General features: G+C 43.7%; 1 protein-coding gene across 5 annotated transcripts in view; it reads left to right on the top strand.

The window, feature by feature from the left end:
• The first annotated feature begins 4,360 nt into the window (after window positions 1-4,360).
• The window catches only part of vps13c (vacuolar protein sorting 13 homolog C), an 80,972-nt gene continuing 57,498 nt past the window's right edge, over window positions 4,361-27,834 (top strand). For 2 of the 5 annotated variants that reach the window (XM_046398730.1, XM_046398756.1), the window contains exons 1-19: window positions 4,363-4,772; window positions 6,089-6,132; window positions 6,572-6,614; window positions 11,402-11,497; window positions 14,746-14,847; window positions 16,767-16,876; window positions 17,065-17,124; window positions 17,331-17,390; window positions 17,922-18,002; window positions 18,627-18,684; window positions 19,032-19,159; window positions 19,261-19,367; window positions 20,996-21,170; window positions 21,539-21,601; window positions 21,705-21,852; window positions 21,975-22,075; window positions 23,886-24,028; window positions 24,215-24,407; window positions 24,524-24,638. In XM_046398730.1, coding sequence (XP_046254686.1) covers window positions 4,673-4,772; window positions 6,089-6,132; window positions 6,572-6,614; window positions 11,402-11,497; window positions 14,746-14,847; window positions 16,767-16,876; window positions 17,065-17,124; window positions 17,331-17,390; window positions 17,922-18,002; window positions 18,627-18,684; window positions 19,032-19,159; window positions 19,261-19,367; window positions 20,996-21,170; window positions 21,539-21,601; window positions 21,705-21,852; window positions 21,975-22,075; window positions 23,886-24,028; window positions 24,215-24,407; window positions 24,524-24,638 — 1,927 coding nt within the window. In that variant the 5' untranslated portion in view covers window positions 4,363-4,672. Of the gene's footprint in view, window positions 4,773-6,088; window positions 6,133-6,571; window positions 6,615-11,401; window positions 11,498-14,745; window positions 14,848-15,663; window positions 15,806-16,402; window positions 16,478-16,766; window positions 16,877-17,064; window positions 17,125-17,330; window positions 17,391-17,921; window positions 18,003-18,626; window positions 18,685-19,031; window positions 19,160-19,260; window positions 19,368-20,995; window positions 21,171-21,538; window positions 21,602-21,704; window positions 21,853-21,974; window positions 22,076-23,885; window positions 24,029-24,214; window positions 24,408-24,523; window positions 24,639-27,834 lie in introns of those variants that run through there. The other 3 variants (XM_046398748.1, XM_046398722.1, XM_046398739.1) reach the window with 3 other exon arrangements.

A 27,834-nucleotide genomic window follows, 5' to 3' on the forward strand; every position in this document is an offset into this window, starting at 1 on the left:
ACTTTGATGTCACTTTGAAGGCCCTGGCTTCATATTTATTTATTCATATTTGGAGATTCGTTGTATATATAGATGAATAGATAGATACGTTATTGATCCTAAAGGAAATTTATTCAATTCAATTCAGTTTATTTATATAGCGCCAATTCCCAACAAAAGTTATCTCATGACACTTTCCAATCAGAGCAGGTCCAGACCAAACTCTTTAATTAAATTGTAACACAGAGAACCCAACATCCCCCTTGGTGACAGTGGAGAGGAAAAACTGCCTTTTGGAAGGCAGAAACCTCAGAGGAGACCTCAGCTCAAGATGGGCGGCCATCTGCCTTGACCAGCTGGGTTGAGAGAGAGGGAGAGAAAGAGAGAGAGAGAGAGAGGAAGAGGGGGGTGAGAGAAGGAGCACACAAGCAGAGGTGCATAGCAGCAGTGATAATACCAGAAGTATTGGAACTGTAGATAATGATAATGACAGTGAAGTATACAGGAGGTACTATGGTGATTATGATAGCAGTATTGGTGACAGTAATAATGGTAGCAGCTGCAGCAGAGTAGTAATAGAATTAAAACAGATTATGACTAAACAGTAGTAATCGCAGTGAGTTTCGAGCAGGACCACAGCAGGAGGTCCAACCACGACCCATGAGAACCTGAGAGACCAGAAAGCACAAGGACTCCAGGGAAGAAGCTGAGTTAGTCATATGCATTAATGGGACATAAATGTGTGCAGAAGGAGAGGGAGAGGAAGAAAGAGTTCAGTGCATCATGGGAATTCCCTGGCAGTCTAAGTCTATAGCAGCATAACTAGGGGCCAGTCCTAACTATAAGCTTTATCAAAGAGGAAAGTTTATAGTCTACTCTTAAATGTAGAGAGGGTTGATTTAAGGCATCCAGCAGCTCCATATGGCCTACAGGCAGAACACCATGGCAAACCAAAAGACACACTGGCCAGTGAAAGCAGTGGATGTGGTACAGTAAGTGACTGAATGAATCAGTGCAAGGATTGGATCCTATGAACTGACTTATATTCAGACTGTATTTAAACCTCATTTAAACCTCTACAGCTCTTTTACTTTACAAAATCCTATAGAACATTTTATACACCTTAGGTTTTTCATTGAGAATTTTGGTTGTATATTTTTTTATATTATTTGGTTAATTTTGTATTTCATCTTCTCTTCTGTTTCTTTCAGTAATCACATGGAGGACAAACTGCTATCTGAACATCAGCCAGTGATGATAAAGAGACATCAGAGTCTTCATCCTGTCACTCTAAACACACTGACTCATCTTCATCATCAGCTCCTTGCTCTGGCAAAAACTGAATTGCTTTCTGTTGATTTTCTGAACACTCTGTCTGTCTGCTTGTGTTTACACTCTTGTGGTCAGGACACCAACCACAGTCAGACACAAGCCTCCAACCAAACTCTGCACACTTTTATATGCATTTTAGTAGCAAAGGCTGCATTTTCATTTGCTGTGCATTGACCGTAACAAGTTTTTTAGCACTTTCAAAACAACACCATCTCTAATGAGTTTCATAATAAGAATTTACATTAATGACACTTGTTGGAGAAATTAAGTTTTCCATCAGCACAACAAAGGAAAAGTTTAAACAAAGTGATTATTTATATAATTTTGTATATTTTGACTTGAAACAAACACGTGAAGTCTGATCTGAAGTTTGGGGGGGGGGGGGGGGCAGGAAGTGGTCACGCGCTGACACAAACAATCAATCTTGTTCACATTCACAGCCACAGACAACCACCAGTTAACCTGCCAGAGAGGACAAACATGTGAACTCCACACAGAAAGCCACAGCTGGCCAGAGGTGTGAACCACTAACTTGTGGCTGTGAGGCAGCTGCCTCCATCACATAAAGTGCATCTGGAAACTATTCACACCACTTCGCTTTTTCCACATTTTATGTTACAGTCTCATTCCAAAATGGATTAAATTCATTTTTTCCCCTCAAAAGTCTACACAAAATAGCCCATAATGACAAAGTGAAACAGGTTTGCTTGAATTTCTTGCAAATTTATTAAAAAAAAATATATATATATATATAACATGTACATTTATATATAACATGTACAAGTATGCATACCATGTGATCAATCCTTTTTGAGTATGATCCTATAAGCTTGGCACACTTGTTATTCGGCAGTTTCTCCCACTCTTCAATGCAGAACCTCTCAAGCTCCATCAGGTTGGATGGGGAGCATCGGTGCATGGCTATTTTCAGATCTCTCCAGACATGCTCAATAGGGTTCAAGTCTGGCCCACTGAAGGACATTCACAGAGTTGTCCCGAAGTCACTCCTTTGTGATGCTGGCAGTATGCTGAGGGTCGTTGTCCTGTTGAAAGGTAAACCTTCGCCCCAGTCTGAGGTTCAGTGCCATCTGGGGCAGATTGTCAGCAGGGATGTCTCGATACATTGCTGCAGGCATCTTTCCCTCGACCCTGACTAGTCTCCCAGTTCCTGCTGCCATAAAACATCCCCACAGCATGATGCTGTCACCACCATGTTTCACAGTAGGAGTGGTATTGAATGGTATATATTATATATAGGTGATCAGCAGTGCCTGGTTTCCTCCAGACATGACCTTGTAATTTATGCCAAAGAGGTCAATCTTTGTTTCATCAGACCAGAGAGTTTTGTTTCTTGTCTGAGAGTCCTTCAGGTGCCCAGATGGGCTTTCATATGCATTTTACTGAGGAGTGGCTTTCCTCTGGCCACTCTACCATACAGGCCTGATTGGTGAGGTGCTGCAGAAATGATTGTCCTTCTTGAAGGTTCTCCCCTCTCCACAAAGCAACGCTGGAGCTCTGTCAAAGTGACCATTGGGTTTTTGGTCACCTCCCTGACTAAGGCCCTTCTACCCCGATCACTCAGTTTAGTTGGGCAGCCAGCTCCAGGAAGAGTCCTGGTGGTTCCAAACTTCTTCCACTTATGGATTATGGAAGCCACTGTTCTCTTTGAGACCTTTAATGCAGCAGAAGTCTTTCTGTACTCTTCCCCAGATCCCCTCCACACAACCCTGTCTCTGTGATCAACAGACAATTCCTTTGACTTCATGGCTTGGTTTGTGCTCTGACATGCACTGCCAACTGTGAGGGCTTATATAGACAGGTGTGTGCTGTTCCAAATCGTGCCCAATCACGCCTCAGGCAGGAGGCTGCGAAGCATTAAGAGCAGGACCACCAGACTGAGGAACAGCTTCTTCCTAGAAGCTGTGAGACTGTTGAATTCTGGAGGCCCTCTGTAGCCCCTGCTGCTCATCCTTACATGAGTAAGGATTATTACACACACATCACTCTCCCTCTCTGACAACCACCCATGAACATTGCACAATGCAGCCATTTTGCACAGACCTATGCACTACTTGTCTCATTTGCACAATTCTGCAATACTGCTGTAAATATTGTTGCCATCTGGTCCCTGTTGACTGGTTATATCTTGTTATTCTGGTTGTTTCTATATTTATATAGTGTTGTTCTTATGTTTATAGCATTAGTATTTGTAGGTTATTGGGCTTATACTGGGACCAGGGAAACTAATTTCGTTCCACCTCATGTTTCTACATGTGTGAAATGACAATAAAGCTCCTTGAATCCTTGAATTTACCACAGGTGGACTCAACTCAAGTTGTAGAAACCTCTGAAGGATGATCCATGGAAACAGGATGCACCTGAGCTCAATTTTGAGTGTCATGGCAAAGGGTGTGAATACTTATGCACGTTATATTTTTTGTTTTTCATTTTTAACAAATTTTTTAAAATTTAAGCAAACTTGTTTCACTTTGTCATTATGGGGTATTTTGTGTAAAATTTTGAGGGAGAAATTTAATTTAATTCATTTTGGCATGAGACTGTAACATAACAATATGTGGAAAAAGTGAAGGGATGTGAATACTTTCCGGATGCTCTGTAACATGATGTAGACAAGTACTGGGATAGCCCAAACAACATCATTTATATTACTGCACCCAGGGTCTCTCAAAGATAAAAAATAGTAAGTCATCCTGCAGAAAGAGAAGTTATGCTTTTATGTGAGTACTTTCGGTAGTTGAAGTATACAGATGCTCATGTTATAGAGTATATTTGCAGGACTCGATAAATTGAGTATTTTTACACTGTTGTTTTACTTCTTTTACTAACTTTATTATTTAAGTACTTCCAATACCACTAAAACCTGAGACAGACAGCTTGTTTCTCTTACAGGTGAAACACGTTCTCTTTCACTGACTCATTTTCACCTGCCTGATCGATGCTCCCTGTCTCTCGCTCTCCCTCACTCACACAGAAACACACACAGTCATGTTTCCATCACTTTTGGGGGCATTACGGAGACTTCCGTTCATTTCCTGGAGGCGTTAACCACCAGCTAACCATTACAATGAACATTACCTGCCTAACCCTAACCTTACTTTAATCTAATCCTAACCTCAACCTCACCTTGAAGCAACTCTTCGCCCTAATTTTACTAATTTTCGTTGTGAGGACTTGCATTTGTCCCGATAAGTAAGGCGGGTCCGCACAATGTGACTGTAAACAGATTTGACTATCCAGTACTAACCGGTCGATGCCCGAGAGAGTCGATTCTTTAATTCTGTCATCTGAACCGGAAATTAGGTGAGCACTGACTGAAGGGTCCAGTCAGGAGATTTCAGTCATGGTCTTCGAGTCTCTGGTCAGCGACCTGCTCAACAGGTTCATTGGAGACTACGTGGAGAACCTGGACAAGTCCCAGCTCAAGATCGGGATCTGGGGAGGTGAGCTCAGCAGCTAGCTAGTAGCTACCGCGATGACATACCGAGAGAGGCCAGGCTCCGTTCAGAAATAGCGCACTTTAAAACTCGCTGCTTTCTACACATATGTAAACACTGAGAAGAAAATGTCCAAACTCTACGTGCGAAACAACAGGATTGCTCGTTTAGTCGGCAACAATATAACCCAGCAATCGGATTTCATTCAGATGAAAATGTAACTTTAGTCAAAGGTCGCCTGCTGTCACCGCTATATCTCCACCAAACGCGATGAGACATCAGCGTCTGTTGCGGTCATGAGTGTGAGGTTTTGTTGAGTAGAGCGGCTCATGGTTTATTATTTTAATGCCGAATTGGAGACCGTCTCGCAGTGATTAGAAAAACAACATAGTTAACTTTCCACTCCGTCACTTCGTTATTGGATTATTTGATGTGATAATCTCACAGAGCGTCGGTCATCCACCTGGCCTGCAGTACGTCTAGATGTGTTTGTCTTATCCGGGATCAGTTTAGGAAATACAACCGTTAACGACAGATGGACTGTTGATTCAGTTAGCAGTAACAGTTAACTGATAAAACACACACACACACACACACACACACACACACACACACACACACACAGTGTGTCCCGTACAGCTGACGCAGTTATCATGTGGACTCGTTATTTTCATCACGAGGAGTTCATGTCAGAAATGTTCAGACTGAAGAGTTTGTGAATAAGAAGAAACAAAGATGTCTACAAACCTTTTCACAGTTCAGTCCAGTCTGAATGAACCAGGACTTTGTTTTAGCATTGAGATGTTAAAAGTAACACGCAGCAGTAACTACTCTGTGTACTGCTGCTAAAGCAAATGAAGTACAAATAATGCAGTAACTGCTGTCTTCTTTTGTGACCTTCAAAACTGAGACTCTGAACTCTAATGGGCTACAAATAACATTTCATTTTATGGCTCAGTCACTAATCTTCCTCAGTTGGTGCTAAAAATTCACCTGTAATAAATTAAATTTGAATGTATTGACACATATTGATTATGTGTTTACTGTTAGACATGTTGGGTCATCACTGCAGCTTCCTCATAGTTCTTCACATGTCACCTGTCACACCTGTTGGAGTCAAACAAACATACATGAGAAGCTTCACAAACCGGTTCCACCAATTAGCCAACAGCTCTGAGCTGCTGTGTGAATGCACTCAGACCAGATGGAAACCAGCGGTTGGTCACAGTGATCAGTTTGATCTGTACAGACGCGATTTAACGTGTTTCCACTTTTCTACATTATAAAAGCAGAACCTTTGAACTGTGTCTGTGTCTCTGCAGGAAATGTTGTCCTGGAGAACCTGAAGGTGAAGGAAAATGCTTTGGTAAGTCTTAAGTTCTGCCTCTCTCCATTTAGGTCATCATCCAGAGTGTTCCTGATTGGTCTGTTCTCCATCTGATGTCATGTAACTGGATATCAGTCTCAAAGATGGTCTCCACCCACCTAAATAAAAGCTAACCTCTAGCTTCCTGCTTTCTCATTGTGCTTTCTGCACACAAAGGATTGTTGATTAAAAATTCACAACACAAACAGTTTAACACATTGACACAATTTACAGGTAATGATTATTTTCATTCATAATTAATCTGCTGATTGTTTTCCTTTTTTGCTTTATGAGTCAAATCTCTGACACTGAAGATGGAGGAGGTGGTCCAGGTCAATGAATTACTCCAATGATTATCAGCACTGCTGCTGATTAATTGTGTGTTAAATATTTGATTGTATCAGCTGAAATACTGACAGACTGTGTGTTTATGTTCCAGAGTGAGTTTGATGTCCCGTTCAAAGTTAAGGCTGGACAGATTGGTGAGTTCTGACTTCACCTTTACTTGTTTTTAAGATTTTATGTTGGACAGTGTGCCGTGAGCTCACAGCAGGTTTAATGAAAACTCTGAGTAAGTTAAGCCTGAAATGAGGTAAACTCATTCATGAAACCTCATCAAACCCGTTTCAGTGAGGAAGGTAATTCAAACCCATTTCAGAAAGAATTTATAAAAGATAAGATAATCCTTTATTAGTCACATGACTGGGAAATTACAGTATTGCTGCAGCAAACAGGATATAGAGGGTGCAAAGCATGCAAGGATAAGGGAAGGATGCCACCACTGAGTAATAAAAGCTCCTGAGGAGTGGACCCTGTATTCCAAAGGCCCTCAGCCTCCTGAGCAGGAAGAGTCTGCTCTGTGCTTTTCTGTACAGGACATCAGTGTTGTCAGTCCAGTCCAGTTTATTGTTGAGGGGAATGCCCAGGTACTTGTAGAAAGTGACTCTCTCGATGTCCGTTCCCTGGATGTTCACCAGTGCGGGTGGGGTGTGTTGGCATTTGTGTTGATTTGAAGGCGGTTCTTCTGGCACCAGTCCGTGAATCCTTGAATGAGTTCAAGATTCAAGATTCAAGATTCAAGGAGCTTTATTGTCATTTCACACACGTAAAACATGAGTGGAACGAAATTAGTTTCCCCAGTTCTTGGTACTCTCGGTCGTCTCTGTCCATGATGAGGCAGACGATCACAGAGTTGTCTGAGAACTTCTGTAGGTTGCAGGTTGGAGTGTTGTACCCGAAATCAGAGGTTTAGAGAGTGAACAGAAAGGGAGCCAGAACGGTTCCCTGTGGTGCTCCTGTGCAGAGAAGCACATCAGACTAAAAGCTCTGCATCCTCACATACTGTGGCCTGTTCGTCAGGTAATCCACGGTCCAGGCACTGAGATGGTGCTCTACTCCTGCACACTCTGGATGGTGTTGAAGGTATTGGAGACGTCGAAGAACATGATCCTCACAGTGCTCCCAGCCCTCTCCAGGTGAGAGAGTGATGTGTGCAGGAGGTACATAATGGCATCCTTCACTCCAAATCCTGGCTGGTAGACAAACTCCATCGATGGGCTCACCAGCGGGCGCAGGTGGGCGAGGACGAGTCTCTCCAGGTGAGATGTCAGTGCCACTGGCCTATAACTGTTGAGCTCCTTCAGATGGGGGGTCTTTGGCACTGGTACCAGGCATGATGTCTTCCACAGCTGTGGGATTCTGGCTAGCGACAAGCTCAGGTTGAACATGTGCTGGAAGATTTCACACAGCTGGTCAGCGCAGGATCTCAGGAGCCTGGGACTGATGCCATCTGGACCTGCTCCCTTCCTCGCCTTCAGCTTCCTCAGCTGGTTCCTTACCTGCGTGGCTGTGACAGACAGACTCGAGCAGAGAGGAGGGTTGCCGGGGACTGAAGAGGGGGAGCCCACACGTCTGCAGATGGGGTGTGAAGTAGCTGAGGAGTGAATGTTGTGGGAGAGGGGGGTGGAGGGGGAGTAGTTCACAATAGGAGAAGTGGGGGGGCACCAGCAGGGACTGAGCGGGGGAAGGTGCAGGCGCCTCATCAAAAAACAGTTGAAAAACAGGTTCAGCTCGTTTGCCCACACCTGGTCCCCCCATTCTCGGAGTAAGTTACCACAGTAACTTAATCTGTGAACATAATCTGGTCAGGTGCAGGTTTTCTTCAATGAACCCCTGAGTTTCTGTCTGTTTCCTCCCTTTTACACAACCAAACTGCTTCGTGATTTCCTTATTCATTCATTCAGTTACACAGTGGCATGGCGATAACATGAGAATAGAGACTGAACAGTAGTGAACAGAGACTGACCAGTACTGAAAGAACATGTGGGAGAAGGAGACATCACACAACATCAATGCTCAGTGGCTTGTGGATGTAAGAGCTGACCACAGCAATCTCCCAGAACAAGACCCAGTAACCATCACTATGGCAGACATCCCACAGTGTCAGGCATGAAGAGCTGGACAGCGGCAGGCCCTGATATGATCCTCCATTACTAGCTAAAGAAGCTAATAAGCAGTACAAATGAACCAGCTACTGATGGATGGAACACACCCAGAGTGATTAACCCAAGGAAGGACAGTCCTCATCATGAGTTCCATCTAACTACTGGCCAGTAACCTGCCTCTGCACAACATGGAAGCTCCTGTCAGACATCTTAGCAGCTAAGATAAGTAAGCATATGGATTCATACATGAGTGAGGCTCAGTCAGACCAACCTGTGCACTGCCTGGATTGACTACAAGAAAGCGCTATGACTCAATGCCACACACATGGATACTGGAATGCCTGGAAATGCCTTCATAAAGAACTTGATGGGGCTGTGGAAAATAACTCCAGTTCACAGAATCAACTTGATTCTGCACTTAATCCTGCGGTATCTGGACTCCCCGGGAACCTACGTTAGGATCTTGTTTGTGGACTTCAGCTCTGCCTTCAATACGATCCGCCCAGCTCTCCTCCAGGACAAGCTGTCCCTGCTGAATGTGCCTGACCCCATCTGCCGGTGGATCACTGACTTCCTGACAGACAGGAAACAGCATGTGAGGCTGGGGAAGAATGTCTTGGACACCCAGACCATCAGCACCAGTACCCCCCAGGGCTGTGTACTTTCCCCTCTGCTCTTCTCCCTCTACACCACAAACTCAAGGCCCGCGGGCCACATCCGGCCCGGCGTATAATTATATCCCACCCGCGAGCTTATTTCATATAGATCTATTATTATTGTTACCAATGGCCCGCCAATATGAAGCGCTGATAACACACAAACTACAGGTCCCATAATGCAGCGCAACTGCTGTCTTATCTTAATATTGGCTACCTGGGAACATTCCCGCGTCAATCAATTCGAGCTCTGTTGCCGTATACAGCCGAGGCTGTTGACTTTGTTGGTCTAGCTTGCTCTTTTATGATTACTTTCAGTACAACAACAATATCTCTACTTGCGCAATTAGCGCACTGCTTTCTCCTGTCGGAAAGCGGTCACAACACGCTCATCTGTGCCGCCCCGGGCTTGCAAGGGTGATGTGACGAAGTGGGAAAACTGCAATGCATTGTGGGCTTTTTGGGCAACTGAAAAGTGTGTTTATGCCGTCGCGTGATGCTGTTCTTGTGTTCTGTTGTTTTGTTTCAACAAGTTGATCGTTACCTGCCACAATCGTTCACATGATCGCTTCGGTAAAACAAACGATCGGGTCAGTTTTTTTTCTCATTTCCTACGTGCACGCAAACCCAAGAACGTCGGAGCTGTGAGCTAACGAGGGGACGCCGAATGGCCTGGAGAGCAGCCGTGAGACGACCAGACATCACTGTCAACACAATCACCCGACATGTTGGTGTGTTCATGGCATTTTCAGACTGGTGTTGGTGGTGTTTTTCCTGAAAACAAAATGAATGGCTGGCTATCTTTCTCTGCTTATTTCTGTTTATCCTTAATATGTCATTGATATGTCTGGCACAGGAAAATCTCCTCACCTGCTACTTCCTCATATGGTGACAAACTCCAGACCTGCACTTTACAAAGAAAGTTAATAAAATTATGCCTAATGGTGATAATAAATATTGTAGGTCACTAGCAATATATGAAACTATATTCCAACTACTTTAATTGAGCCATAAGAAGTCCTCTGTGAGATCATGCCGTTTACTCAAGCAATAATGTCTTGCAAGTCTTTTCAGTTTATTACAAACATTCTCGTGAGAAAAGCCCTTTTTTTCAAGGTTTTTTTGCAGCATGTTCGTATATTTTATTATATATACATACATATATATGTATATATATATTTATCAATTTATTTTATTTATTTTGGAATGATATTCCTGTCTGTTTTTATTCTGTATGTTTAAAAATGTGTTCAAAGTGTTCACCTTAGATCGGCCCGCGATCTAAGGTGTGCTTTGAGTTTTGGCCCCCTGTACAACTGAGTTTGACACCCCTGCTCTACACCAACTGCTGCACCTCCAGCCACCAGTTTGTCAAGCTGATTAAGTTTGCAGACGACACCACCCTCATCGGACTCATCTCGGACGGGGATGAGTCTGCCTACAGGAGGGAGGTGCACCGTCTGGTGTCCTGGTGCGGCAAACAACAACCTGGAGCTGAACGCCCAGAAGACAGTGGAGATGATCATTGACTTTCGGAAAGTGCCAGCTCCATCGCTCCCCCTCACCCTGACAGACACCCACATCTCCATGGTGGACTCCTTCCGCTTCCTGAGTACCACCATCACCCGGGACCTCAAGTGGGAGCTGACCATCAAAAGGGCCCAGCAGAGGATGTTCTTCCTGCGGCAGCTGAGGAAACTCAAGGTGTCAGGTCCATCCTCACCTCCTTCATCACCGTGTGGCACGCTGGGGCCACTGCCAGGGACAAGCACAGACTGCAGCGTGCTGTGTGCTCTGCTGAGAAGGTGATGGGCTACAGCCTTCCATCTCTCCGAGACCTGTACACCTCCAGGACTCTGAGGCGTGCAGGTCGGATCACAGCTGACCCTTCTCACCCTGGACACAGACTCTTTGAGAAACTCTTTATTCTACTACTATATGTTACTCGTTCTTATGTTTTATGTATGCACCAATCACCAAAACAAATTCCTAGTTATGTGAAACCTCTTCACTTACATGACAATAAAGACGATTCTGATTCGTAGTAAAAGGGAGCAATGACAATCTACAACACTTCACAGCACAGACATTCATGTCCAAGTGCATCAAACTCAAAGAGCCGATTGACCAAAATAAGTCCTCTAATAAACTTCCTGTTTGTGTTTTCAGGCAAGCTAACATTGAAGATTCCCTGGAAAAATCTCTACAACGATGCTGTGGTTGCCACATTGGAGGGTCTGTACCTCCTTGTTGTTCCTGGAGCCAGTAAGTGACTATTAAAACCTTCCTGTATGTTTGTCCTGTCTTTAAACAGACATCCCAAGGACACAATCAAATGAAAGTACCTGTTGATGCACTGTCATCACCAGATCAGACAGTCACATATCAGACCATTCATCTCTGTCATGTGACCACTGATAACTGTTACTTGAAAACAAACCTACATTTGTCTTTTTCTCTTTATTTTGAACGAATGATCAGGACTCTTGTGGGTGGGGGTTTTCGTGGTCCATCAGACATGGACACTACCATCCATCCAGCTGTTTTCCACTGTTTTAACCAGGTCATGGCAGCAGAAAACTAAGTGAAGTAGCCCAGGCATCCTTTTAACTAGCCATGTCCTCCAGATCCTCCTGTAGGGTCCCTTGAAGTTCCCAGGCCTGACTGGTTGTGTAATCCACCAGTGCGTTCTAGGTCTTCTACAATGTCTCCTCCCAGTTGTACGTGCCTGTAAGATTTCACAGGAAAGCATGCAGGGGGATCCTGTTCAGCAGTGGTTCTCTACTGAGCTCCTCCTGGGTATCTGAGCACTTCATCCTATCTCTAAGGCTGAACACTTTACTAGAGGCCAACTGAAAGTCCTTATCAACAGCCTCGCACACCTTTCCTTCAGTGCTACAGAAACCACTGTCCTTCTGACCTCCCAATACTTGTATCCTGTCTGTCTGTCCTCACGTTCAGCCCTACAGATGATAGACCCACAAACTGCTGGCGCCATGAAGCTTCTTTTCCACTCCAGGCCTGGCTGTAGGAAGGCAACACAACTGAGTAATTTTTCTGATGATGAACGCTGCATCTGTCTTGAGAATTATTGCAGTATCTTGTAAATAAAACCAGCTGATTGGCTGCTCTGGTCTGGAGGTGGAACACTGGAAATTGTATTAACTGACACATTTAGGAATGTGTGTACTCAGTTGTCGTTGTTGTTGTTGTGGTGGTGTGTGTGCGCGTGTGCCCCAGCTGCTGCTAAGCTGAAAATGTGTCCATTTAATGGTAAGGTGCCAAGGTTCTGGTTCAAACAAGGTCCCATCTGGTTTCTGTGCTTCCTTTTAGGGCTGTACAACATCCATATTGTCATCTTCATTGGAGATCTTTCACTGTGAAGGAGCTGCAGCCACATCCAAGTGTTCAAATTTTAAAGCTGAACATTTTTCAGCATTTGATTGGAGTCTTTACCGTAACTGTTTCTTACAAAGTGAAATCAGATTTAGTTGGTTTCAATCTGGGATTTTCTTCTAAAATCTGTGCTGAACTGGTTTCTACAGCCCATTCCTGGGATTTTCTGGGAGATTTTGGGATGATTTACTGGAATCAGGAATAGTATTCTCATGAGTCTTTAGAAACACTCAAGCTAATAATTTAGCGGGAAGAATCAGCTTTATTGGGGGTATATTTTTACATACACTGAATTTTTTCCTCTGCATGTAAGCCATCCTTGCTTGAACACACATGCAACACCCAGCAAATTACATGCAGTGAACACACACACAGGAATAGTGGGCTGCCATGTCAGGGAGTTAGGTGCCTAGCTCAAAGTAGTAGTTAATAATGGAGGGGGAGTCCAATTGCCAGTCCAGTTGAACCGGCGACCCTCCATTCACAAGTTGCCTCTCCAGCCTTTAGGCCCTGACTACCCCTCAGTTGCTAAAATGTTTTATACACAATTGGAGACAACTTTAAAGTGAATATCTTTCTGTAACAACTCAGAAGTGTCGGCTTCAGGGTGCTGGTAGCAAAGGTGTGAATCACATGACTTGATTCATGAAAAGGATAAAACGGATAAGTCTTCCAACATGTTTGAAAAGGTTTTTAAAATTAAAATTCTCAAAATTATGCGAAGGATGTGTTTGTCAGTGCTCACCTGCAGACAAGCAACAGACAGTATCTGATGATAACAGGTGATGCTGCCACATTCAGATGGAAAGACAAAAAACAGACAACAACATGAAAAGCTTTTGGCTCAGAATTGACTAACTTCAACCTTAAACATTGTGCCACTGTGTAGATCGTAAATAAAACCCTAAGTGAATCACTCATAGACAATATAGAAGTTTAGTCTACTACAAGCTACTGAGGGGTTTGACCCCGGAGCGACCTTTCTGTCTGTCTTGTCCCAATTTACTTACTAGATCAGGAATGAGTTCACAAGTCTCCATTGACTGTTCCATACAAGGTTTATTCTCGGTGCAACAACAAAATGTGTCCAGTCATCCTCCCAACATTCAACATATGTATCCTAGGTGCTTTAGCGATGCCCTAGCGATGTACTAGGGATACACTAGCGGTCAAAAAAACGCTTGCCCTTCTGGGGTCACACAACACCTGATGGCCCCCGATTTCACATTACATTTATACCCTTTATGGCCTGAATGACCACAGCGCCCCTTGTGGTACCCACAACAAATACAGAATCACCATGCTTCACCATAACATTGCGTTTGGCTCCTACAGACAAACTGTGTATACTGACAGCAGTTTTCTGAGGTGTCTCTGACTTCACGTGATAACTTCCTGTATATAGTCAGGTGTTTAACAGAGTGCTGAACTTCAAGAAGACATGTTCTGCTGTGGGCAGCTCAACATTTTACACCTACTCAATATGTTAAGTCTGTATTGTTTTCAGTTGAGCATATCTAATACTGTGTGTTAAAGTCTGGTCTCAGTCTGATCTGTCAGTCAGTTTAAGTTAGTTTAATGTGAATGAATTTTGTTAATCTGATGGGATTGCAAGTTTAGCAGTGAGGCTAGCAAAGTCTAGCCTTTGGTTTAAAACACTCACAAGTTGGATCAACAGGTGCTTCTCCTGTTTTTCTCATTAAGTTGACAGTATGTGACTCAGGCAGCTGAGCAGGTTGGTGGAATATCAAGTCAAGTGGTTTTTATTGTTATTTCAGCTGTTTACAGTAGAACAGTGAAATGAGACTATATTTCTCCAGGGACCAGGTGCTACACTAACACTACATGAGAAGTTAGATACAACCTATACATAACTGTGCATGGTGCAGACAACCCAAGATTACGCATATTGCACAAAGACTTTACACAGACTTTACACACAAGAGAAAACAGTGAACACAAAAGGAGTACTTACAGTTTATGTAAACGGTATAAACAGTAGAAGGCGCAGGTTGAACAGACATAGTAAACATTTTACAATGAGGTCTGATTTGATGTGAATATAAAATCTTTACGACTGCAGGTTTGACTCTTGATTTATTTGTATGTTTTTGTAGCAATTAAGTACGATGCAGCCAAGGAGGAGCGTTATCAGCAGGAGGCAAAGCAAAGAGAGCTGCAACGGATCGAGGAGGCGCTGCAGATGACTGCACGCAGAGGTGAGACAGGTAGACCTCAGGCTGACCTCTGACTGGACTCTGACCTGAGACTGACCTCTTAGTGACCCTGTCACACCTGAGAACTCACCTTGCTTGTGTTTTTCTGCAGCTGTCTGTGTTTTCCGCCTTCTCTCTTGTCTCTGCTGCGGTCCAGTCTGCTTACTTGTAGTTTTCTGGTGATTCTAACTGTATCTTCCTGCAGTCAGGTGGACTCGAAGAGAGCAGATACACTCACATCACACAATTGTTGTCTCCACGCTTATTGTCAGTGCTGAAGGACAGTCTGGCTGAACCTGCTATCGTTCTTTGGGAAACTCACTCTGTTTGTTTGAATATCTTTAAATCCTCACAGTCGTTTTGGGCCCAGGATGCAGAACGGTGTTGTGGGAACTCATTTCGGGGGAAAGTTCTCCCTTGGGGATGAGTTCTGGCATTAAAGTAGTTAAAGTACTATGCGTGCCTTCCTTACTGTGTGATCCAAAATGTCCCATTTTTAATGTGCAGGGTTCCAGCTCGAAGGCTGGGGGTTTGGGACAGGAGGTGAAAGAGTCAGCCGACCGGTCCAGTAGTAAATTTATTAATGAAAACCAGTCACTTCCAGTCCAGAGCTGAAGAAAGCTAAGCAGTGATGTGTGACTTCAGACTGAAGATGTGAAGTATTTTTAACATAAGTATTAAAATGAAAACAGATTCTTACATGTGGTTACGTGATGTCACATCAGGAGGTGGATGACTTTTCTGTCAGGTCTTTTTTCACTTGTTTATTTGGAAATCTAACTTATCTGTTCTCTTCCTGCTGCACTGAAAAACGGACAGACAGACAGATGAATGGATGGATGGATGGATGATTAACATGTTGTCTGTACTATTCATGCTGCGTTCATGCTGCTGTTAGCATCTCAAACTGAAGATCTGCTGTTCAGTCTGGAGAGTTTTGTTTACAAGGATCCTCACAACGGTAACACACTGTTTAACACACACACACACACGCAAACTGATAAACTGAACTTTTTTAATACTCCTAACAGAGCGTTCTTATTGTAATGTATATATAATAATCTAATGTGTATATATATACATATATATATATATATATATATATATAGTATTGTTTTTCTCTCACCTGCACCCTCTTCAGGACTCACTCCTCACTCAGTTTTATTTATCATTACAGATCACTCATTGGACTTCACAGACATGTCCATCTCACAGGACAGACTCTCATGTGTACAAGTCAGACCATCAAAATCACACAATACACAAATTATAGCGACAACATGTCAAATAAATGAAGATAATAACATATATGTGAGCAGCTGAAGGCATCCCCTGTCCAATATGACGTCCTCTTGGACACCTGGTCAAGGACAGGCCTCACAGAGAAGCAGAATACATACAGATTTTAATGACAAAATACACGTGTGTCAGACCGATACGTTCACTGGGGGAAGAACATAAATATTGAACTCCTCAGACGCTTCTTTGCTTTCTGTCTCTCTGTGTTTTCGGGCTTTTCTGTCACTAATTGCCGTGTCTCTCTTTAACGCTGCCAAAGTCCCCAAAGGATTTAAAAAACATAAAAAGACCAAAAAAGGCTTGAAGAAGCTGAAACGACACAACAACAAAACAGGTAAAGTTAGGCATTTCACTGTGTTTGGTCCTGTACGAAGATGAAGACATCTGAAAATGAGTTTAATATCTGTTTACACACACACACTACAGCACGTACAGTGTGTGTTTGTTTTTCAGATGTTAGATGTTAGCTGTTAACCTCTAGTCTTTGGCTATTAATTGTTAGTTTATGAAACATTTGTACCTCCTGCAGAAGGATATCCTCTAGTGATCCAGGTGAGACTGGCTATGAGTCCTGGCTTTAGATCTCAGGACTTGACTGTCTTCATAGTTTTCTGTTTTCTCAGTGAAACCTCAGGAGGAGAAGAAGGACACGTTTATGGAAAAATTGGCCACTCAGGTGATCAAAAACTTGCAGGTCAAGATCAGCAGCATCCACCTACGCTATGAGGACGACGTGAGTACTAGGTTGAGTTTCATGGTCTGATCCAGGCTCAGGTTCAGGTCGTGTATTTGTGTCTGGATCTGACAGTCAGGTTTGCACTGATTAATTTAAAGTCAGCATTGTCCGGTGTGATGTTTCTGTTCAGCAGGTAAACTGTCACCTGTAACCTTCTGTGTCATGTGACTGCTTGTTTGTTTCAGCTGTCAGACCCACAGCGCCCCCTGTCGATGGGAGTCACACTGTCAGAGCTGAGCCTGCAGGTAATACACACCTTATGTATTTGGCCCTCAGCTGGTTCTGACCTCAAACCTAATACCAGGTCTGAAACATCAGAAAAAAGACAAAATGTCCTTATGAAGATACAACACACACACACACACACACACACACACACACACACACACACACACACACACACACACCTGTGACAGGTGGTGTTGATCTGTTGTTATGTTCTGTTTTTCAGACCACTGATGAAAACTGGAAGTCGTGTATCCTGAACGAAGCAGCAAAGATCATCTATAAGGTGACAGACGCTCTGATACCGTTGACTTTCACCTTGAACTATTGTCATTGAAATGTCATTGAAAAATCTGACGTTTATAGATGAGATGGAAGGTCACCATCGCAGTTTAAATCAGGAAGTGATCCTTCCAAAAATAAAGTTTGTCAAAGAGAAAACTCTAAGGACTTTAAACTTGCAAGAAAGATTTACAGTTTTTGATACTTAATGTCTGATTTCCTGTGAGTACCTGGTGTGTGCATTTAACACAAAGACAAAGACAATCCTTTGCTCAGCCTCTAGAGGGGAATGTCGGGTCTTCTTGAGTTGAAAACTTAATCACATGATCAGGTTTGCTGTTAAGAACTTGATGTTCCTGCTCTGAGACTTTCTCAAGCACTGTACTCTTTAACCTAAGTTATTAAAAATATTTAGAGATGCTGAAATAACCGCTTTTATGATGTTCAGAATCAGCTACTGGAACACACTTTTCTCTGGCCGAGACATAACTTATTTTGTTTAGTGTTATTGACTGGTTGTGTTTGTTTGTGTCAGCTTGGTCGTCTCGAGTGTCTCTGCGCCTACTGGAACGTCAAAAGTCAGATCTTGTACAAGGGATCATGGGAAAATATTGTGGTGAGTCAATGCTGTTTGTCTCATCAGTCAGGAGATGCTCACAGCCAACAAACAAACAAACAAACAGCAGATAGAAAAAGGCAGAAAAGAAGTTAATGAGTGACCATTAACATGGTCTGTTCCACATGCTGGTAAATAATAAGACATAAAGTTACTAACAGCAACCTAGCACAAGCTGAACTAAATATTGTCCTTAATGTCCAAACATGTCTGAAACTCTGTGTCATGTGATCACTCTGTGTTTCACCTAGGTGAAATGATTTCCCTCTGCTGACCAGTAATAACGTGTCCTGTCCCCTGAGAGGGCGGAGAGCTTCTATTGTAACTTAGCTGTGTGGGTCCTGTGTCCAAGCAGGCAGACAGATACTTCACTGAGACTTACTATCACGTTAACCACTAAGCTAACAAATTTGCTGTTCCAGATTAATTTTCTTCTTCACTGAGTGAAATTGTGACTAATAGGGAAACTGTCAGGGATAGCAATCAGAACAGCCGGTCTAGGTGCAGATTAGCATTTAGCTGTCTGGCTACAGCAGGTCGCTGTTTTATCTGACCGTCACCTGATGTTTTCCTCCTCCATTTCTTCCTCTTTCTCCTCCTCCTACTCTCCTGTTTGTTCTGCAGGATCAGTTGAAGTGTGGAATCAGCAGTAAAGATCGGGAGCTTCCTCACTATCAGTATAGTGAGTTCTTTGCAGCTGTGATAACTTCAGTTAACATCAGCACACTTGACGGGCATCTATAGAAAGATGTAGTTGTTTGACTGAACTTCTTCCTTGTGACAGACGATAACAGAATATTATATGTTAACATTAGTCTGGGTTTTCATTATTCCTCCTGTTCTGTTGCTGCTTCTGAATTTAGTTTATAAATCCGTCTGTCAAACTAAACTTTGATATCAGACAACAATACTGAAATGTTAGAGCAGCTTTGAAAGTGATAACTCAATGACCAGACAAGTGATACTGCTGTCCCCTTTGACTACTTTGGAGCTTTACATAAAAACAATCAACAAATGTTTGTTTTGTAGTTTTCAAGCCAATCTTCGCCTCAGCTAAAATGTGCATCAACCCAAATGCTGAACTGGAACTGAAAAGTCCAAAAGCAAATCTTCACTTGGAGGTTCAGAACATTGCCATAGAGATGACCAAACCACAGGTGAGACAGTGAGTTAAATGACACAGCTGGTCAGGTGAGAAAAGGCTGATTTTGATGTTTTGTGGTCAGTGCAGTTTTTGATGTGCTGTGTTCTCCTGCAGTACCTGACGATGGTGGAGCTGCTGGAGTCCATCGACTGCATGGTGAAGAATGCCCCCTACAGGAGGTTCAGGCCTGACATCACTGTCCACAGCAGCCCCAAACTCTGGTCAGTTCAACACCAATTGTGATGTCACAGAGGAAACATACTCTTACATCCTGTTACTCCTGCCATTACAGCTTCAGCATGAACAAAAAGCATCCTTCATTTATCCAGTGATGTTCTGAGGCTGAAGCTAAATGAAGGAGTACGGAGTCGTTAAAACCTGCAAAATGTGATTGGTAGCTTTTAATTTTATCTTGCTTGATCCTATTTTTTAAACAAAATTTTAAACTTTAGAAAGGCATTAAGATTTGAGTGAGAAGTTACCTGCTTTTTGTTATCTTCTGGGGAACAGAAACGTGATTGTTTCCTTTCAAGCAGCCTGTTGGGTATTTGATGTTTTTTGTGAAAGTGCTGAAGGTTTGTTGTCCCACCTCAGATAAAACCTCTGCTGTAGTTCAATTCAATTCAATTTTATTTAATAATTAGGGGTTGGTCCAGGCAGAGCCTGAACAGTCCTAACTATAGGCTTTGTCAAAAAGGAGGGTTTTAAGTCTACTCTTAAACATAGAGAGGGTGTCTGCCGTCCAAACTGAGGCTGGTAATTGGTTCCACAGAAGAGGAGCTTGATAACTGAAGGCCCTGGCTCCATATCTACATTTGGAGATTTGTGGTATTACCAGTAGGTCTGAATCTAAGGAACGCAGCACCCTAGATATGGTCCAATGAGATCAGTGATATATGATGGTACCAGACCATGCATGGCTTTGTAGGTTAGGAGGAGAATCTTAAATTCTACTCTAAATTTTACTGGAAGCCATTGTAGAGAGGCCAGCACAGGTGAAATGTGGTCACGCCTCTTAGTTTTAGTCAGGACACGAGCTGCAGAGTTCTGAATGAGCTGCAGAGTCCTGAGGGACTTTTTAGGGCATCCTGACAAAAGAGAGTTACAGTAATCCAGCCTGGATGTAACAAAAGCATGGATGAGCTTCTCACCAGCATCCAAGGAAAGGACATGCTTGATTTTTGCAATGTTACAAAGGTGGAAGTATGCAGTACTCGAGATTTGTTTTATGTGCGTAGTTCAGGGATTCATGGAAAGGGTAACGTGAAGGCCATCTGATTTTAAAAGATTAGTGCTGAGAGAGCATTGAAGTGTAGTTAGATAGGTATTTAACCTCTAGTGGGGTTGTCACCTTAGAGGTGGTCCTGAGGGTCGTTTGCGCCTTCTGCAATCATGAGTCGTTAACGTCTCGAGTGAATGTATACATGTAATTAAACTGGCTGGGAAGGGATCTCAAGGCTGCACTATAGGTGATAGTTGGTGTTGGTGAGGCGGCCCTCCTGTCCTGTGCTGTGCCATGCATCTGTGGGGTGGTTGTTTGGTTTCATTAGATAGGGAGTCTGAAGTAGAAACTGTTAGATGGATAAATGGTTCAAATAAATGGACTCCACTGAGGGGTTTTTCACTTCATGGTGGGGGTACAGCTCACCAAATGGTTGGGAACCTCAAGTAACAAGTTAAACAGTCCCATCTTACCTGATGACAGAGCAGGTGGAGATCAAGTGATGGCTCCACACCGCAGCACTGCCAGCTTCTAAGGTGTTTCGGGTAAAGGCTTTGACCTGACAGGCACAACAGCAGATGGAAAATGACTGTTTTGGGGTGTGTTTGATTTCTGTGCTTCTACCAGGTGGACGTATGCCTTCAACAGCATCATGGAGGTCCACATTAGACGCTTCAGTCACATGTGGTCCTGGTCCAACATCAGACAGCACAGAGAGAACCTGAGGGCCTACAAGGCCTTCTACAAGGCCAAACTGCTGAGCCAGAACAAGCCAAACCAGGATGCTGAGCGACGCATCCAGGTGCTTGTGGTGATTGAGGGAGTGTGAATGTTACATGAACACGTAGTTTAAAAGAGATACTGTAGTCTGTGCGAGACTAGAAGTGACGTGTCTGAGTCCTGAAGCGGGCAGTACAAGACATACCCGCTGATCAGGTGACACACTGCAGCTCCAGCCTTCATATGAATTCATTCATTATTATTGTAACTATGTCAAACACAACAGAAGTCATATGTCACTGACAGAAATGTTTACTCAGACATCAGATTAAATATGAGTTCAGTCTGTTTATCAGCCGTCACAGTTTTTACTCAGCTGAACATGTAATATTTCAATATCTCATGGAACAGTAACTCACTGTCTCTTCTGCTAATGTTTGATTCCACCAGGATCTGGAGAAGGTTCTGGATGTCTTCAACATCACTTTGGCCCGGCAGCAGGCCCAGATGGAGGTAAACTTGATGGACACTGTGATGAAGGTTTTCTGACACAGGCACAGACCCGAGTCCAATTTAATCATAGACCGTCTTCCTTCTCACTCCTTTTCTTCTCCAGGTGATCAGGTCAGGACAGAAAGTGGTGGGGAAGAAGACGGTGGGGGGGCAGAAGCAGGGTGGAGGAGGAGGGGGTTTCTTTAGCAGCTTCTTTGGTAGAAGGGCCAAGAAGGAGGAGCAGGAGCCAGAGGAGAGCAAGGAGACTGCGAGTAAGTGACTCGTATTTATCTGAAAACAAAAACAACAAGTGAGATCTAGAGGACTAAGGTTACTTGCGTGTTCAGTGTGCTATGTAGCAGTGAACTGAAGACATATCTCCAATGGTCGTCAGGTTCAGGGCTGGACGAACTTATGACTGCCGAAGAAAAAGAAAAACTCTATACTGCCATAGGATACAGTGGCAGCTCTCACAACCTGGCTTTACCCAAACAGGTGAGCACACCTACTGCTGTCACAGTCATGCTTTCCACAGGATGATAATGGCAGAAGGTAAACTGACGGGCTTCTTGTATGTACAGTGCATCCGGAAAGTATTCATATCACTTCGCTCTTTCCACATTTTGTTATGTTACAGTCTCATTCCAAAATGGACTAAATTCATTGTTTTCCTTCAAAATTCTACGCAAAATACCTCATTGAGACAAGTTTGCTTGAATTTTTTGCAAAATGAAAAACAAAAAAATGTAACATGCACATAAGTACATGACTTAGTAACTGAATTGAATAACTGTTCACACCTTATTGCCATGACACTCAAAATTGAGCTCAGGTGGATCCTGTTTCCGTGGATCATCCTTCAGAGGTTTCTACTTGAGTTGAGTCCACCTGTGGTAAATTCAGTTGATTGGGCATGATTTGGAACGGCGCACACCTGTCTATATAAGCCCTCACAGTTGACAGTGCATGTTAGAGCACAAACCAAGCCATGAAGTCAAAGGGATTGTCTGTAGACCTCTTAAGACAGGGTTGTGTGGAGGCACAGATCTGGGGAAGGGTACAGAAAGACTTCTGCTGCATTAAAGATCCCAAAAAGCACAGTGGCCTCCATAATCCATAAGTGGAAGAAGTTTGGAACCACCAGGACTCTTCCTGGAGCTGGCTGCCCAACTAAACTGAGTGATCGGGGTAGAAGGACCTTAGTCAGGGAGGTGACCAAAAACCCAATGGTCACTTTGACAGAGCTCCAGTGTTGCTTTGTGGAGAGGGGACCTTTGGCATAAATGACAAGGTCATGTTTGGAGGAAACCAGGCACTGCTGATCACCTATATATAATATATACAATTCAATACCATTCTTACTGTGAAGCCTGGTGGTGGCAGCATCATGTGGTGGGGATGTTTTACGGCAGCAGGAACTGGGAGACTAGTCAGGGTCGAGGGAAAGATGCCTGCAGCAATGTACAGAGACATCCTTGCTCGATAGATAGATAGATAGATAGATACTTTATTGATCCCGAGGCATTGAAGAGTGGGAGAAACTGCTGAATAACAAGTGTGCCAAGCTTATAGGATCATACTCAAAAAGACTTGAGGCTGTAATTGCTGCCAACGGGGCTTCAACAAAGTATTGATCACACGGTATGAATACTTGCACATGTTATATATAGTATAAATGTACATGTTATATTTTTGTTTTTTTATTTTTAATAAATTTGCAAAAAATTCAAGTAAACTTGTTTCACTTTATCATTATATTTTTTTTTTGTATTTTGTGTAGAATTTTGAAGGGAAAAAATGAATTTAATCCATTTTGGAATGAGACTGTAACATACTGTAACACTGTAACATGAGGAAAAGTGAAGCAGTGTGAATACTTTCTGGATGTAGTGTATGTGTGAATGTTTTGTTTTTATTATATATTTTGACTTCTATGCTTATTCCTATACTAATTCTGTCCTGAGATGCAGCAACACTCAAGTTTCCCCTTTGGGGGTCAATAAAGGATTATCTCATCTCATCTCACCAGTACAAACTGTACATGTTTACACAAGAAATATTTACTTGTAATGGACAGTTTTCCATGTCCTGATCTTGTTCCTGCACCTCAGAGGATGAACCCCTCAGATTTTAAATGACACAGTGATCTTTGCTGTAGGGCCCTCATCATCATGTTTGTTCTGTCCTTCACTTGGACCCAAATTGACTTCAGGTGTTGTCTTGAGTAAATAAAACCTAACCATGTGTGTGTGTGTGTGTGTGTGTGTGTGTGTGTGTGCGTGCGTGTGTGTGTGTGTTCGTTCAGTATGTTGCCGTGGTTGTGACCTTTCAACTCTTCAGGACCTCGGTGACTGTCCGAGAGCAGCCGGACATTCCAGAGATCCTCAAAGTCCAGATGATTGACCTCAGCACCAGAGTATCTCAGAGACCAGGAGCCCAGGCTTTCAGGTGATCCCCCAGCACCCTGTAGCCCTACATCACAAGTCTGATCCCTGTGTCATGGTTTTGTTCTGTAGAGGACAATTTATGGGACACTTTATGTCAAGGTTTGCTCTGTGTGTGTGTGTGTGACACTGCAAACAAAATGAACTCTTCACACACGTTGGTAACGAAAACCTCTGTGTCCTCCTGCAGGGTGGAGGCAGCGTTGCAACACTGGTATGTTACGGGTTTGGAGCAGCAGGGGGCAGTGCCTTCCCTCATCGCCTCAGTGGGAGACTCTTCCTCCTCTCTGCTCAGCGTCGTGTTTGAGTTAAATCCTGAGGAGAGCGCTGCTGACCAGCTGCTCAGAGTCCACTCTCAGCCTGTGGAGATCATCTATGATGCGGTAACCACCATTTGACCTCAGATGACATCACTCATGTCAGACTGGTCTCGACTCATCTTTGAGGACATGTAAGTAATCATAGGTGTGAAACATGTTTCCTGCTCATTGTCCTCCAGCTGACGGTGAACAGTTTGGCCGAATTCTTTAAGACGGGGAAAGGTGTTGATCTGGAGGTCCTGACTTCGGCCACACTTTCCAAACTGGAGGAAATCAAAGAGAAAACGGCCACAGGTCAGTTTCACTCACGGGCTTTTATCTAAAGCAAAGGGGCAGGGTTATGGTTAGGTAGGTTAGGGCAGGGTTAGGTAAATTCATATGTTGATGTAAAAACTCATCTGGCAAAAAAAATCATGAATAAAACAAACATATCACATACCCGTATAGGAGGAAGAAAGACAATTCAGTATCACATTTGGATCCTGTCAAATACCACAGTTGTCTCCATCTCCCGAATCATCGACTGAGGTCATGGTTTTGTCTTTCTCACACGCTCCGAGGTCCAGGCTGGGTTAAATTACAAATAAAGAATATAGAAAGAGTCAACCTTCCTGCTGATGGTCTCGTTTTCTTGTGAAAGTCATATGCAGGCATCCTTGTTAAAAGTTAAATTAAACTTAAAAGTTCATTTTTGTATGTTTAATGACCCGTAACCGGTGGATCGCTGGTTCGATTCCCCGTCCCGGTGTCCATGGCTGAGGTACCCTTGAGCAAGGTACCTAACCCCCACTGCTCCCCGGGCGCTGCACGCGGTCGCCCACTGCCCCGGGTTTGCTGTGTGTGTGTGCACGTCACTTGGGTGGGTTAAATGCAGAGAACAAATTTCGCTGGAGTGAGTTCCCTCCAATGACAAAATATGTCACTTTAAACTTTTCTTTCTGTGGCCCCTGAGCAGGCCAATAAATAACGTTCATGTAATAACAGAATAGGACAGTGATCTAAACATTTTCACACCTCACCAGAAACAAGTGTGTGTTCAACACATTCAGAGCAGGTTGAGCTGAGGAACTTTTTGATCAAAATAAACCTCTGTATTAAGCAATGTATAAAGAATGTATTGTGTTCTTGAAGATTTATAGAAGCCACGTGATGGACAAGGGGCTGAGTAATACCTGATACACAAGTCTGAACCGAATCTTAATGTCTTCCAGATCAGACAGTGATGTTCCTCCAGTTTCCCCCATAATGAATCATTTGTTTGTGTGGTTGGATTCCGGCAGTTTAATTCAGCAGATGTGATGACTGATGATGTGTCGGACAGATTAAAAGAACGGCTTGTCCTTTACCAGATGCTTGATTCCAATGCTAAAGTCCTTTTTCACAAGCACCATGCACAATCAATGGGAACCTGAGAGGCGAGAAAGCACAAGGACTCCGAGGAAGAAGTTGAGTTAGTAACCTGCATTAATGGGACATAAATGTGTGCAGAAGGAGAGTTAAGATAAGATAAGATAAGATAAGATAATCCTTTATTAGTCCCATAACTGGGAAATTATAGTATTACAGCGGCAAACAGGATATGGAGGGTGCAAACATGCTAGGATAAGGGAAGGATGTGCATTCAAAATGAACAAATACACAGGAAACAAGTACCTGCAGCTGTACACAGTATAGAAAAGAAAAAGAATATTTACACTAGAGTCCCTCAAGTTATGATTAGTGGATGGATTAATTAGTGCACAGATTTGTTTCAGGGACTATGTATGTAGGTACTGATCCTTGTAGTAGTGTTACATGAGTAAGGATTATTGCACAATTATTACTACACGTTGCATAGGTCTGGCGTGACCATTTTGTCCCATTATTGCACTATTGTTAACACATTCATCAGCTTAAACGTCCAGTCTATCAGCTGTGCTTGTTGTGGAGTCTGACAGCAGGGGGCAGGAAGGGGCGGCGGTACCTCCTCCACACAGAGCGGGTGTAGCAGTCTGTCACTGAAGGAGCTGCCCAGTGCTGTCAGAGTGTCCTGCAGGGGGTGGGAGGGGGTCTCCAGCAGCAGGTCCTCCTGTCACCCACCTCGTCCAGTGAGTCCAGGGAGCAGTCCAGGACTGAGGCGGCTCTTCTCACCACCAGAGATGCTGCCTGCCCAGCAGACCACACCATAAAAGATGGCTGATGCCACCACTGAGTCATAAAAGCTCCTGAGGAGTGGACCCTGTATTCCAAAGGCACTGAGGTGGTGCTCTACTCCCGCACACTCCAGCTTGTCTCCCAGCAGAGTGGGCTGGATGGTTTTGAAGGCACTGGAGAAGTCAAAAAACATGATTCTCACAGTGCTCCCAGCCCTCTCCAGGTCGAGAGAGTGATGTGTGCAGGATGTAAATATTGGCATCCTCCATGGCTAGCCTCCCAGAAGTCCCTCTCATGCTGAGTTAGCGCTGCGAGCTTGTCCATCTTGTTGGGGAGAGATCTTACATTCCCCATTATGACGGAAGAGAGGACAGGTTGATAACATCTCCTCCTAGCGCGGCGCGCGGCCCCTGCATGGCACCCCCGTCTCTTCTGCCTCAGCTCACAGGGAATGTCGGGTCTCTCTCCATACAGTAGCCGGGTGTTAGCCTGGATTGCTAACAGCTGATCTCTGGTGTAAACATTGGAGCCGTGGCTTCACGTGGAATTCCTGTACGCGGTCGTAAAACGTGCAAAAACAAAAAGGAAAACTAGTGCAAACTGCACAGACATAACGTCCATGTATACATAATAAAAACAAAGGAGAAGAGCACACGAGAAAGAGATACAGTATAATTACAAAAAAACACAAGAAAAGCTCAACGGTGAGCCGGAGCTGCTGCAACAGGCTGCCACTTAGAGAGAGAAGCTCAGTGCATCATGGGAGATCCCCTTCAGTCTGAACTTTTAGCAGCATAACTAGGGGCCAGCCTAAGCCGGCCCTAACTATAAGCTTTATCAAAGAGAAAAGTTTTTAGTCTACTTTTAAATGTAGAAAGGGTGTCTGGCTCCTGGACCGAAACCGGAAGATAGTTCCACAGTAGAGGAGCTTGATAACTAAAGGCTCTGGTTCCCAATCTACTTTTGAAGACTCTAGAAACCTCAAGTAACCCTGCATCCTGGGAGTGTAGAGTTCTGGTTAGATAATAAGGTACTGTGAGCTCTTTCGGATCAGATGGCGCTTGACCATCACCACCAGGGGGCAGCCGTGGCCTAGAATTTGAGTGTGATGGAGTGATTAATGAGAAAATGCTCCCCCCATTAACCGGCTGATGTGCCCTTGAGCAAGGCACTTAACCCCCAGTTTGCTTCCCGGGTGCCTGACATGGCAGCCCACTGCTCTTGTGTGTTTCACAGCATGTAATTTGTTGGGTGTGTGTTCAACCAAGGATGGGTTAAATGCAGAGGAAAAACTCACTGTGTGTATGTAAAAATATATATACCGCCAATAGTGATTCTTCTTCTTTTTCTTACCATT

Source organism: Scatophagus argus, chromosome 1 (assembly GCF_020382885.2).
Source record: "Scatophagus argus isolate fScaArg1 chromosome 1, fScaArg1.pri, whole genome shotgun sequence".
NCBI classification, from domain to species: Eukaryota; Metazoa; Chordata; class Actinopteri; family Scatophagidae; genus Scatophagus; species Scatophagus argus.